Source organism: Bubalus kerabau, chromosome 11 (assembly GCF_029407905.1).
Source record: "Bubalus kerabau isolate K-KA32 ecotype Philippines breed swamp buffalo chromosome 11, PCC_UOA_SB_1v2, whole genome shotgun sequence".
Classification (NCBI taxonomy): domain Eukaryota; kingdom Metazoa; phylum Chordata; class Mammalia; order Artiodactyla; family Bovidae; genus Bubalus; species Bubalus kerabau.
In genome coordinates, this window is record NC_073634.1 from 4,337,774 (window position 1) to 4,351,739 (window position 13,966).

A 13,966-nucleotide genomic window follows, 5' to 3' on the forward strand; every position below is an offset into this window, starting at 1 on the left:
ACAGACTGGTACCAAGGAGCCTGTCTTATGGCCAGTTTCCATCACTGAAAAAAGGAAGCAATTAAAAAAAAAAATCTTTATTTTGGCTGTGCTGGGTCTTAACTGCAGCATGCAGGATCTTTTAGCTGTAGCATGTGGGATCTAGTTCCCCGACCAGGGATCAAACCCAGTTCCACTCTACTAGGAGCATGGAGTTGTAGCCAGTGGACCGCCAGGGAAGTCCCCCCAGTTTTTAAGAGGAGACCATCCTGGAGGTAGGGGGTGGTGACAGGGACTAGCTGGATCAAACACTGAGAGCAAATTCTGATAGGCAACCTAGAGCCATTTGATGAGAAAGGGATTGTGGACCTGATTCAAAAACAGGCTCATCAGATGCCTGGTTTCACCTGGGACAGTCAGGGTTTATGTTCAGTCATCCAAGCTTAATTTTTACCAGTGCCCCCTTTCACTCTCAGAAAGAGTCCAGGTTTAAATGGCAAGTTCTGTGATCTCCCTGTTTCAAAGGATAGAGGGAGTCAGGGCCGGAAACTGATCCAGAGAGGGACACGAAGGCTCATTTGGCTGACCCTGAAGCAGGGAGACAACAGTTGAGGGCCAGCGCCATTCATCCTCAAGCATGTTTAGAACTGCAAGCTTGTCGACAATGTCCAGGCACAGATTTTCAGAATGTGGTTGCCGGATGGGTCTTTGAAATAATCTCATACAATCTCTTTTATCAGAAGAGGACACTGGGCTGAAAGAGGTCAAAATGGCCTGCCAAGGTCACATGCCTAGTAGAGTGGAGACCAGACTTGCCCTCAACGGACCAGGCCCAGCTGCTCTGTTCTGAGACAGAGGAAAGGGTTAACTCTGAAAGATGCTGCCAAGGGAACAGATGCACCAGCTCTGGCTTGGCAACCACCGGACAGAGCTGTAAATGGTCCAGGGCCCGAGGCTGAGGAGGCAGGACAGAGACCCGAGACAGGAGCAGGGTCCAGCTGCTGCGTGAGCTCAGGCGTGGGGCTGGAGGAGGGTCCTAGCTGCTGCCTGAGCTCAGGCGTGGGGCTGAGGCTCACGAGCAATCTGGAGCCCCAGGGGAGTGAGGAGTGGGGCAGAGGTGAGGTGCAGACGAGCTCTCCAGGGTTGTGACAGCAAGTAGAACTAGGAATGAAAGAAGAGGGACTTCCCTGGTGGTCTAGTGGCTGTCTCTTGAGCTTCTAATGCTCAGATGACGTGGGTTCAATCTCTGGTTGGGGAACTAAGATCCCACACTCCAGGGGCAACTAAGCTCTACAAGAGAAGCCAGCATGCCACAATGGAGCTCCAGTGAGGCCAAGATGAAAACAATGAAAAAGAATGAGTGAAGAAACAGGTCAATACGGGGACTGAAAGTGAATGGGGTCGTAAGTCATTTATGGAATCTAAATCTTTTCTGTGGATCAAATCATAGTGAAATCTGCCTGCGAGGCAAACCCTAATGACAGCTGTCCTACCCTTGGCATCTCTTCCCCAGCCCCTTAATAGGGCCACAGTGGTGGGAAAAACCTAAGTCATCAATAGCCTTGACCTCTACTTGGCATCTGGAGCAGGAAATGGCAGCCCACTTCAGTATTCTTGCCTGGGAAATCCCATGGACAGAGGAGCCTGATGGGCTACAGTCCATGGGGCCTCAAAGAGTCAGACACAACTGAGCATGCACACAGCTGGGGAAACTGAGTCATGGAGGAACCAGCTTCTTCCTGCCTCACAGTATTCTCAGAAAACAGGGTGTGACTGACAGCAAGCTGAGAGAGGGATCCCACGCAGCAGCCACAGCACGGCACCCACGGCGTCATTAGTCTTACCTCCTGTGTGGCTCTGCTGTGGCCAAGGTGGCAGGTTTTCTGTGAATCTGCTCATCTGGGCAGAGGTCCCAGGAAGAAGCTCAGACTGAGGGTCCAAAGCACTGGCTTTGTGGCCCCAAAGCTACTGCCCAGCAACTAGCGGAGGACCACGGCTTCTCCCTGTCCTGCTCTTCTTGATTGTCACACGAAGGCTCTGGTTTCTGCCATCTCCAAAGCCTCCCTCTCTGGCTCTGTTTTCCCAGGGGTATCAGACACGGGCTCACCTGCTATGTGTTCATCTTTTGCATCCTCCCTGCAGTCTGTTTCTAGAGCACCCTCACAGATGGTGAAATATCTACCCTTAGGTCTCAAGTGGGGGCTTCCCAAGTGGTGCAGTGGTCAAGTATCAGCCTGCCAATGTAGGAGATGCAAGAGATGTGAATTTAATCCCCGGATGGGTCAGGAAGATCCCCTGGAGTAGGAAATGGCAACCAACTCCAGTATTCATGTCTATTGATCCAGTATTCATCCCATGGACAGAGGAGCCAGTCAGGCTACAGTCCATGGGGTCACAAAGACTCAGACACAACTGAAGCGACTGAGCACGCACACACAAGTCTCAAAGTATCCAGAATGGTGTAAGGATGTCACAGTACGCATGCAAAATATAACTTTTAAAAAACCTCAGAGTCAGCCTCCATCTGCATTTTTTTGCCTGAAACAACTTTCACCCAATGAGGGAGAGTTAAATATTTAAACTGGTTGCAGAGAATACAGGAAGTGAACAGCTCGCCCAAGTAAACATAAACTGGACCACAGGCTGGTTGCAGTCAGAACGATTTACTGTCACCCGGAGCGTGTTCTCCCACAGAACCATCTACAAAAATCCTGCACACCACTGTCACGCCCACATGATGCTCTCTGATATGTGACATTAAAAACCTCAATCTCCTGAAAAAAAATCATAAAACAGTTTCAGTATATATGAACTGAGCACTCGTTTTTGTTCAGTGAAATTTCTTTGATGATGCTGGTTCAAATAACTACAGATATTGAGAAAACAGCCACAGACATCATCCTCGGTTGCAACAGCCACACAGTCTGCAGAGACCAACAGGAAAGACATGCAATATTCAATGTCACTGGAGATTATTCCAGGACACCTCGGGCTATCTGAACCCTCTTCCACTCCCAACTGCTAGTTTTTTTTTTTAATTAATTTTTATTGGAGTATAGTTGAATTATAATGTTGTGTTAGTTTCAGGTCTACAGCAAAATGAATCAGTAATTTCGATACATATGCACATGCTGCTGCTGCTAAGTCACTTCAGTCGTGTCTGACTCTGTGCGACCCCAGAGACAGCAGCCCACCAGGCTCCCCCATCCCTGGGATTCTCCAGGCAAGAACACTGGAGTGGGTTGCCATTTCCTTTTCCAATGCATGAAAGTGAAAAGTGAAAGTGAAGTTGCTCAGTCGTGCCCGACTCTTAGAGACCCCATGGACTGCAGCCCACCAGGCTCCTCTGTCCATGGGATTTTCCAGGCTCACCCTATTTTAGATTCTTTTCCTATATAGGTCATTACAGAGTATGCAATTGTCAGTTTCTAGCCAAATGTTCCCAAGGAGACAGCCTGGGGCAGTGTGTGCATGGCAGTAGGGGGAGGGTGAGAAAGTAAAAGGAAGGGACTTTCCTGGCAGTCCAGTGGTTAAGACTTCACTTTCCAAAACAGGGTGGCAGGTTCGATCCCTGGTCAAGGAACTAAGATCCTACATGCCTTGTGGTCAAAAAACCAAAACCGTAAAACAGAAGCAATATTGTAACAAATTCAATAAAGACTTAAACAATGGTCCAGATGAAAAAATAAGTCTTTAAAGAAAAAGAAAAACTGAGAGAAGGAAGAGGCTTTGAGTGGCATCTCTCTCTATATTCTCCCTATGGATGTGAAGAGAGTGGCCACAGCATCCCAGTCATGGAGGCCTTGGGGACAGCGAGACGCAAGCCTGGTCTGGTCTCCTGGCACTGGGCTCCATGCTCTGACCTCTCCATCCCATGCTGCCTCTGAGATGCCCAGGTAACCTCCATGCAGGGCTCAGCAGCAGGACCAAGCGGCCCACAGTAGGTTCAGCCCACAGAGGTATGGAGAGAGGAACACAGGGCAAAATGGACATAAGGAGGAGAATAAGACAGAAACAGGAAGGAGGAGATGTTGGGAGAAAATGCGGGACCAAACAAGAAGAAAGAACCAAAGGTGCTATAGCCTGGTCACCTGGAAGGTGACTGGAAGCAACCTAAATGTCCATCAGCAGGTGAATGGATAAAGAAGATGTGGTACATATATACAGCAGAATATTACACAGAATAAAAAGGAACAAAACTGGGTCCTTTGTACAGACGTGTACAGAGACAGAAGAGACAGGTTTGACCACTGGGTTAAGAAGATCCCTTAGAGGAGGGTGTGGCAACCCACTCCAGTATTCTTGCCTGGAGAATCCCACTGACAGAGGAGACTGGTGGGCTACAATCCACAGGGTCACAAAGAGTTGGACACATGGAAGTGACTGAGCATAGCACACACAGCATGGAATCTAGAAAAGGGGTGCAGGTGAACTCATTTTCAGGGCAGGGATAGAGGTGTGGGTGCAGAGAGTGGGCATGCAGACACGGGCGGGGAGGGGAGACTGGGGCAAACTGAGAAGGTAGAGCTGACATATATACCCCACCACATGTGAGACAGAGAGCCAGTGGGAGCCCACGTGTAACACAGGGAGCTCAGCCCAGCGCTCCGTGACGACCTCGAGGGTGGGGTGGCAGGAAGGCCAAAGAGGAAGGGGATGTATGTACACGTAAAGCTGATTCACTTTGTTGCACAGCAGAAACTAACACAACATTGTAAAGCAATTATACTCCATTAATAAAATAAAATTTAAAACATTTAAATTAAAAAAAAAGAGGTGAGTATCTGGGACCCAAGAGCTACTCTATGTTCACAGCAATACTGCCTGTACCTGGCAGGGAAGGTGATCCTGCGGGAATGGGCCTCAGTGGGGAGAACCAAGAACTTGGAGTGGACAACCTCAAAATGCCAAGCAAAGCTCCTGTGCCTCCGTGGATGCCATTCAAAGTCAGCATATTAGAACCAGGACTCTGGTGGGTCAGTTCTCCTGGGCAAGCCCAAAGTCTGGTATCAGAACTTCTGTTTATAAAATCAACATTACTGAAAGCTTAAAAAAAAAAAAGACAGACTGAAAATATCACATCTTAGGCAAATGAGTTGAAAATGCCTTTTAGGGACGCCCTCTATTTTCCACCCATTTCTAGAGTCAGAGAACACCTGGCATGGTATTTAGGTAAAGAAATGCAATCCCTGGCACACGTGGCTTCCTGACGACACAGAACTGCAGTGACGTCACGGAAATGCAGATGCCTCCTGGTCAGCCCAAGGAGTCTCCAGGTGAGAACAGCCTTAGCCATGGGTGGAAAAGACTGTATGTTCCTGAGTCATCTGCTGGTGGCTACTGCTTTCTGCCTTCAATGCCCACGTTTTAATTAAATGCAGGCAGGGTGTTGGTCAGGCTTTCTCACACGTTTGGCTCAACCCACATGTACAACCAAAATGTAGATGAGACCACACCTGTTCTCCTTTGTCCATTCGGAAGGAAACAAAGGGATGGTCACCAAGAAAAAAAAAGTCTGTCTCCCACTCAAGGGGGAGGAAGCGATGACATCACATGCCCCTTCCCGTCGTTCCTATGAACAGTCTCATTTGTGAAGTGTTCCCCATAGTGACGAAAGTGAGGATGTGGCAGACTCGGGACACGTGGAATCCTTTGTCTTAATTAAAAAGTACGGTGAGAGTCGTGGAATTTGGCCAAGCCTCATAAATCTGCTCAGAGAATCAAGGCTCTGTCAGATAAGCTTAAGTAGAACCCCCCGAGCCCTCTGGAGAATCGCACAGACCCCCGCTCGTGGCTGACACCCACTTGCCCGTCACTTCGCTGCTCTCTGAGGACAGCGGCCGTGCTCATTAACCAGCAATCCTCCTACCCGCTGATGACAAGTGTATCCCCGAGGAGCGCAGAATTCAGAGATGATAAATTTACTCCTGCCTGTAAGAGTGAATCTCTCCTTAGGGCAATAAAAGTGCTGCGAGGCTCTCAGGCATCAGGGCTTCCTTTCGGGAACATACCTGCTTTAACAAATCCTGGTCCTCTTGGTCAGGACAGTTCCTTACAGCCAGGCAAAACTGCTCTAAAGTAACTGAAAAGGAAGAAAAAGAAAGAGTGAGTGGCCTCCCTGTGGGCCCTGAGCCTCTCTGTACAGAGAAGGACATCGTGGTGTTAACGCACGGAGGTGACATGCCACCATCTTTCCTTGGTGATACGTTCGAGGGGAACAGAGCCCGCCCTGGGGAGGTGGGGGGCAAGGCTAGCACAGCCACGTGACCCTTGTCAGCTGGGATTATCACATGAGAGCCCGGGGCCGTGACCATCAGCAAAGCTCCATCCTGAAATGGTACCAAGGAGCTTATTTACAAAACAGAAATAGAGTCACAGATGTAGGAAGCTTATGGTTATCAGGGGGGAGCAGGGGGAGGGGGATACGTTGGGAGGCTGGGACTGACATCCACACTACTATACATAAAATAGATGACTAATAAGGGCCTACCGTATAGCACAGGGTGTGTGTGTGTGTGTGTGTGTGTGAGTTGCTCAGCTGTATCTCACTTTTTGTGATCCCATGGACTGTAGCCCACCAGGCTCCTCTGTCCATGGGATTCTCCAGGCAAGAATACTGGAGTGGGTTGCCATTCCCTTCTCCAGGGAATCTGCCCAACCCAGAGATCAAACCTGGGTCTCCTGCACTGCAGGCAGATTCTTTACTGCCCGAGCCACCAGGGAATCCCCAATAATAAATACTAAAAACCAAGCCACCGGGAGGGTCATACGGCCCATCCTGCCCCCAATGACCACACTGCATGTCCATTCCCTGTGACCACCACCTAGAGGACTCCACCCGCCTCTGTAAATCTGGCAGTGCTACGTTTTCTATCTCAAGTTTCCATTGTGATCCCCGCACAACCCCCACCAAGTCTTCTCTTGGTATGAAGGATGGGACCCCAGTGTTGACTCAAGCAAACCCCACTAACTCACCCAAATATTTCAGGTTGAGTCTCCCCAACCATCTTTCTCCAACAAGATGGTGGAGAGAAACCAAGAATATTTGCAAAACAATATTCACAATCCATCTTAGCTGGCCACGAACACTCTAGGAATGTTAACCAAGATGATTTACACAAACGATGCTCCCCTTCTCCATGCTGGTGGCCTCGATCTCACTCACGGCCACTCATGTGAGTACCCTTTTCTATTTCAGTCTAAATAAGCACAAAACCACAACTGCCTCCCATGCACACTGCTTTGACTGTGTTGGTTCACTCTTGAAAGTGCTCCCATGATTCCCTGCCACCCTCAGATTACTTAAATCCACCTCTTTTGACAGGCATTAAAACTTTAACCGAGTGAACCCAGGTAGACTTCTTTCCAGACTCAAAGCTATGTTCACTCTACCTGTCATCACTCTTCACTGTCATCTGCTGGGCAGTCTCACCTCCTGCCTTTGAGAGCAGCATAGTTCACCCTTCCCATCCAACTGCTCCAAACCACTCACCATCCCTCGGGTCTAGCCCATCCTCCGCAGAGCCCACAAAAACTGGTAGAAACATACCAAGCCTCAAGACGGAGGGATGGTCTGATTCCACTGTTCTGAGCTCCAGGTCTAGATGTTATGTTTAAACATGCAGATATTTTAAAAAGATTATATCAGCAAAAATGAATTGTCATCAAGAAAGCAAGCATGGTCTGGGAATTTTTTATTATAGTTTTCAATGTTACCTATAAAATACAATTCTCTAGAGAGTTTTCCTCTATGACTACACTCCTCTGCAGTCGTTAACTGTGGTTGGTTGTATCCCATGCTGACTACTTCTCCCAAGTCTAAAGTTCTGCTCCCATCTGAGTAAAATGTGTTCGGATTGTGTCATGGGCTTCTCTGGTTGTGGTGTGTGGCCTTCTTGCTGTCGTGGCTTCTCGTGTTGCAGGGCAGGGGCTCTAGGGCATGGGCGCTTCAGTAGTCGTGACAAACAGCCTTAATTGCCCCTGGCATGTGGAATCCTCCTGGACCAGGGATCAAAACTGTCCCCTGCATTGGCAGGCAGACTGTTACCCACTGTGCCACCAGGGAAGTCCCAGCTTGGGTTTTAGCCCAAACTTCATTCTTTGCCCATCCTGCCCGACAGGCCTCAAGTCACAGCCCAGTTTTTGGAGCTGGGCAGAAGTGCATTTGTGGGGACACAGGGCTCCCCAGGGAGGGGAGTAGGAGGGGAGCTTCTCCTTAACTGGCCGGCTCCGTTTCATGAATCGATCACCCCTCACACCTTCGATACAAACAACAAGAGCCCATCCTGACAACGGCAGGTCCACAGAAGCAGGGTTCACCGAGTCCTTGGTCGTTCCCTCGCCTTAGAGCGAGTCAGGGTAACACGTGCTCTTGTGCCCAATGCGGGATTCTTGCCAGCCTCCTCCATTCCGGTTTCTACTGAGGCCGACTTTAAAAAGGAAAGAGGGCCAGAGACCGCTGACAGAGTCGGGGGAGGGAGGGCGGGTCTGGGCCCGAGTCATCATCACGGCATCGCACAGCGACAGACACACGGGGCTTCACTCCCGTCTCCTCCACCTGCCTCCATGTTTAAACAGGCAGGAAAACCCAAACCCTCACAAAGAAAGCAGCTGTGGTATCTACTTTCTTCTCCTTCACGGCTGATTCAAGGAGCCGCCTGCCTCAGGAGGAGGAAAGATGTAGCCAAGCCAGCGTCTGCTCAGGGTCACTCTGGGTCTCTTCCTTAAGAGACTCTGGAGGTAGCTTTCTTCCCGAGTCCACATCCATTGTTGTAACTGCTCCTAAGTGTCCCTGTGCTGTTCATTTCAGTGGGGGCCACAGAGGTTCCCACCTATCTGAGTAAGTCAAGCCCTCTTTGGTTCAGCCTTTCCACCTTGTGTGGCAAAAAGATCAGCCTGCCGACACAGGGAGAACAGTAGATTTTTAGATAACATACCTGTTAGCTGTGAGGTTGTTAGCTTTGAGGCTGGGGAGTGAGGCGAAGGGGCTGCATAGAAAAAAATGACCCGAGTGAAGCAAGAGAAAAAAAAAAGGAAAGTGGTAGTTTGGGAGAAAAAAAAAAAAATGACAGGCCAGCATGAAATACATATGCCTCTCCTTCTATGGGCTTGTGGATAAATTATGTACAACGGCCAAACCTCTGCAGCCCATTTCTGAAAGACAGACAGGACTCTGCAACACGGTGGGTACCCTGCAACTCACACAAATGCCTCTGCCTGGATGCGATCGTTAGGACACGGTTACACAAACAATGGGGGAAAGCGAGATGAGCCACACGCACAGCATCTTTGTCCTTTTTGCAATCAGGCTGGTGAGACCGGGCTCCATCCTGAAGTTCGTTAGCAGGCACAGCTGGCCTGGACATACAACACGTGGGGCTGAGCCGCTCAGGAATCCTGTCTCATAACCTTCTTTCGAGCTCTCTCTCAGTCCAAGCTGGCTGACTCAGGCCTGCCTCTCCCCGAGGGCCCTGGGGGGCAGGCGCCCCTGGTGTCCGTGCCTGGGGCTCCTGGACAGGGACCCTCGCTGGTTGTGTGGCACAAGGTGGGAGACGGTGGTGGCTGTCCCTCAGCCGTCGCCCCTCACCCGCGTACAACGGTGCCCTCAGTTCATCTTACAGAATGACCTGTCGCTCCAGCTTCTGAAGTCCCCCACCCACCTCTTCTTCACAACAAAACAGGGAAATGTTGAAAGGAAGAGAGCGAGAGAGTGGTGTAAAGGCTGAGTCTTTGCCAGAAGAACTCCAGCTCTGCGTTCAGAATCAACACAGGGCAGGAAGAGGGATGCTTAACTTCTTGGTATCGAGAAGGTGGAGCAGTTCCGGCCTCCTGCCCATGGGGATGGGCTGTAAGGGCATGGGGTGGGCCTCTGTGCCAGGCAAGGCTGTGGCTCCCCGCTCCCCCTGCTCTGTCCTTGTCGCTGCCTGCTCACCTGGCTTATAGGATCCACCCCAGACAGCAAGCAGGGCACTCAGGCCTGTGTCCCACTCTCCTTCTCTGGGACCACGAGCAAGACAGAAACTCAGAGGTGCCATATCTCCAGGCAGGCAGGCTCCGGCTCTGTGTAACTAAGTCTCAGCAGCTTCTCTGCCTGCATGCTGGGGCCACAGCCCTAAAGCACCCCTTCAGGCCCAACGACCACCATCTCCCTGCAGCTCCGTCTTCTTACTTGCTGGCCACACTCACTGGTTTTGGGCTCTGTCCTCCACCCATCCCCACCCTGGGCCTGTCTCCAATGCAGGATGTCCCCTGGGACCAGGAAAGTTCCCCTCAAGAGAGGCTGGGTCAGAAGGTCCCTCTCCCCCTTAGCCCCTCCACTGATGCCCTACCCAGGAAAGGCCAAGCTCTCCAAAGCAGCACCCGACCCTCCCAGCCCACTCTTTCAGGCTCATTCTCTCAATACTCTTCCCAGCCTCTCCCGGAAAAGCCTCCCTTCCGGTGGAACAGGGGCCCTGGTACTCCTGGACCAGCCCTTCACTTTATCACCTTCACCTTCGTCTGCACCTAGCTTCCTCCCAGAATGCACTGCCACACTCTCAACTTTGGATCCTACCCACACTTCAGGACCCAGCACCAAGGGGCCCTCTGCAGAGTCTCCTGGGAGTCCGGCAACATCTGCCCAGCCTGGGACCTCTCCCGGCTGTGTTACATGCTCCAGGGCGCCTTCATGCCCCATGGCAAGTCTTCTTGGCTAACTTACTCTTTCAGTTTTTTTAACCGGAAAAAAAAAAAAGCACCTCTGTAGGTGCTTTTACCCTACAGAGCTCAACAGGGAAAGGTTTATGCCTTCTGGATTCCAAGTCCTTTTAGCTGCCCTCTTGGACACAGAATCATATTCACCTATACTTATAGAAATCTGTGGGAATTTGTTTTATTTTCTAGGCTGCCAATTAAAAGAGAATTTCTGAGTAATTTTTAGGGAAAAAAATCACAAGAGATAGCTTTGTCCATCTCTATTTACAATGATGCTACATAAAGTTTCCACATCAAGGATTCAACGAGCACTTTGATGGCTCAGATTGGGGTCCTGAGTCAGTAAGAGAAGGTAAAATACTGATGAAAACCTTGCTTTTAGTTATATTATGATCACTTCCCCATCTAACATGTGATGCCACTTTGAGCATATATCAAATCTTGTTAAACAACTATATCTCAAAGGAGTGCCTGCTTTTTTTTTCCTCCTTCAGCTCTCACATTTCTGAGTAAAAGCCATCATTTTCCAGTTAATAAAGCATTATATTTTCTCTGCAAACAAATTCCCATAATTTACAAGCAAAGAGAAAGGGAATTCATGAAGAGGAGACACTGCACTATTTTTCCTTCTGACACTTGGGATCTACCATGGGTTAAAAATGATGCTTTTATCTCTGGTGATTTATCAAACTCCAGATTCCCTAAAAGATGAACAGATGCACTGAAGAAAGAATGCACAACCTTAATGCTTCATTTTGACACTCTGGGTATCTAAAAAGAATGTTATTTTGAATCTCTCCCCTCCAGAAACTCAGTCGTTCCCATGATTTACACATTGAATTCTTGTTTGCCAAACACACTTAGGTGAGAACAGGCCAGGAGACACACTGAAAGAAAATGGTCACATTTGAAACATACAGATTATTTATAGACAGAAAACTCAAAAACTGAAAGAAAATCTGGTTGTCAACAGACAGTTGCTTTTTCTATGTTTTCTCTGCAGCTCATTTTGGGTTTTGTGTGGGTGGCTCATGTGAACTCAAAGGTTGTTTGCTAAATGTTTGATGAGATTAGGACATGTTGTCTTTTAAAACCTAAATGTAAGTTTGTGTATATAGCACATATGTTTAACTTTAGAATATGGATAACTTTTAAATATAGAAAGCCATACCTAGAACTGCTGTTATAAGATTTCCTATACTTCTATTTTTATTCACAGTTTAGAAGGTCTTATTCATATTCCTAGTGGAGTCTCATAATAGTTATGCAGTGGAAATTTTTGCTTTTTTACCTTTTGGGTTAATTGCATCTGCCAACTTGGGCACTCTGTTCGAAAGTACTTAGGTACCAGGAGCTGGAAAGTCAGTGTGGCCTGCAACTCAGATCTTTGCAGTTCATCATATAAACTACATCTTTGATCATATAGTGTACAAAGGAGAAAAAAAAAAAAACACTTTTAAACGAGGGCTTATTTATTTATTTACTTATTTGCCTCTTGAGCAATGCTCAGCCATTAGATTCAGGTCCAGCAAGACTTATGGGCCCCACAAAGTGGAGAGATGGCAGCACTCTGCCAGGATTTGAACCCCGCTTTCTGCTGTGTGGCCCTGGGCAACTCAGGTAGCCTTTCTGAGCCTCAGCCGCATGGGTAGATGGTGGTCCCTCCCTGTCTGCCTTGGAGGGAGACTACTGAGTGCTCGTTAATCTTACAGAAAGTCTGTGAGATAGCAAACAAAAATAAAAAGCACGATTCAGGGACCAACGCAGTAAGAAGAGTGAAAAACAGCATAAGCCAAGTTTAACCTCAGAAAGTACCACCCCCCCACCACTGGAAGTTTAAGAACGTTGGAATGCCCATTCTTTAGGGTTTATCTGTAGGAAGGAAAGCCCTTGGGGAGTTGGGGGTGGGAGGGTGTCTTTCAAAATCTGATGCTAAAAAGCCATGGGGGTCAGCCAGCCCCAGGGCAGAGTTCCAGCCCCACACCTTAGACCTGTGTGGTCACAGGCAACTGTCCACCTGAGCAGAGCTTCCTCAAGGCTAAGTCAGGTTGTCGTGGAGACTGAAGGAGGTGACGGGAGCCAGGCACTCAGCACGGCCCTGGCTCAAGGGAAGCGCTGAAGAGGCAGAGACGGTGGCCATCAGCCCAGTCGGCCAACGTCCCCAGGGTCAGGAAGGGAAGTGACCTTTTATTAGAGTCTGAGTGAAGTATAGCTGCTAAATTCTGTCCTGAACAAACCTCCACTAAACAAATATTCTTCAGGAATTGAACTTGGCTTTTTCCTCTTGTCTCCCTCTTCCCAGCACAACAGAATCTTGAAGGTCATCTCTCATAAAACCGTCTCATAAACCGGCGCCTTCATCAAAGAAAAGTGAGCTGACAGCTCTCTCGGGACCTCGCAGGTGACCTGCTCCCGGGTGCTGGGGGAGCAGGTCCCAGGGTGGGGGGATCTGGCGAGGGCTGTGTGGCTGCCCTTATGTAGAACACAAAACTTGGGGCCCTCAGGTCCGGCTGGCACAGAACTCAAATTCACCTGCGTGGCCTGGGGCTTCGGGGAAGGAAACCCTGCGTTCCGATGAAGGGAGCAGCCCGTGCGATGTCGCAGAAACAACCTGCTCCCCTCGCTGGAGCCCGGGAGCCATGCTCCCTCAAGGCTGCTCTCCCAGAACCAGGAGGGCTCGGAATAAGGTCCAACATTGGGCGCTGGCATCTTAGAACTTCGTCTCTTCCTCGTCTACTTGCTGATGAGACACAAAATGTAAATCTATGTGGGCTTCCCTGGGCTTCTCAGGTGGCACCAGTGGTAAAGAACCCGCCCGCCAATGCAGGAGACACGGGTTCACTTCCCGATCCGGGAAGACCTAGGCCCGTGCACCGCACTACTGAGCCCAAGCCCCAGAGCCCGTGCTTCACAGCGAGAGAAGTCACCCGAACGAGAAGCCTGTGCCCTGCAGCTAGAGAGCAGCCCTGCTCCCTGAAACCAGAGGCAAGCCCACGAGGCAATGAAGACCCAGCACCGCCAAAAAAAAAAAAAAAAAATTGTTTTTCAAAGTGTAAGTCTGAGGTGGCAAAGTTGCACACCCTGCCCAGGGTTTCCGTGCTGCGGTGCTCAGGTTCAGCTCAACTAATTCTTCCTTTCAGGAGCATCATCTACGGGAGCACACCGTAAGCCCCGCCCCTGCCTGCAATGGCCCCCATCGCCAGGGCTTCCACTCTTCTCTCTTCCATCCTGCTAGTTCTGTGCCAGTCCTCAGCTCTCTTCTTCCTGAGTACTGCCACCTCCCGGGCCGCCAGAC

The 13,966-nt window shown here is 49.6% G+C and overlaps 1 protein-coding gene across 1 annotated transcript in view; it reads right to left on the reverse strand.

The window, feature by feature from the left end:
- ACOXL (acyl-CoA oxidase like) overlaps positions 1-13,966 on the reverse strand; it is a 335,830-nt gene that overhangs the window by 46,673 nt on the left and 275,191 nt on the right. Inside the window, exon 16 of the mRNA XM_055539295.1 lies at positions 5,991-6,061. Within this exon, the coding sequence (XP_055395270.1) occupies positions 5,991-6,061 (71 nt within the window). The remainder of the gene's footprint in view (positions 1-5,990; positions 6,062-13,966) is intronic.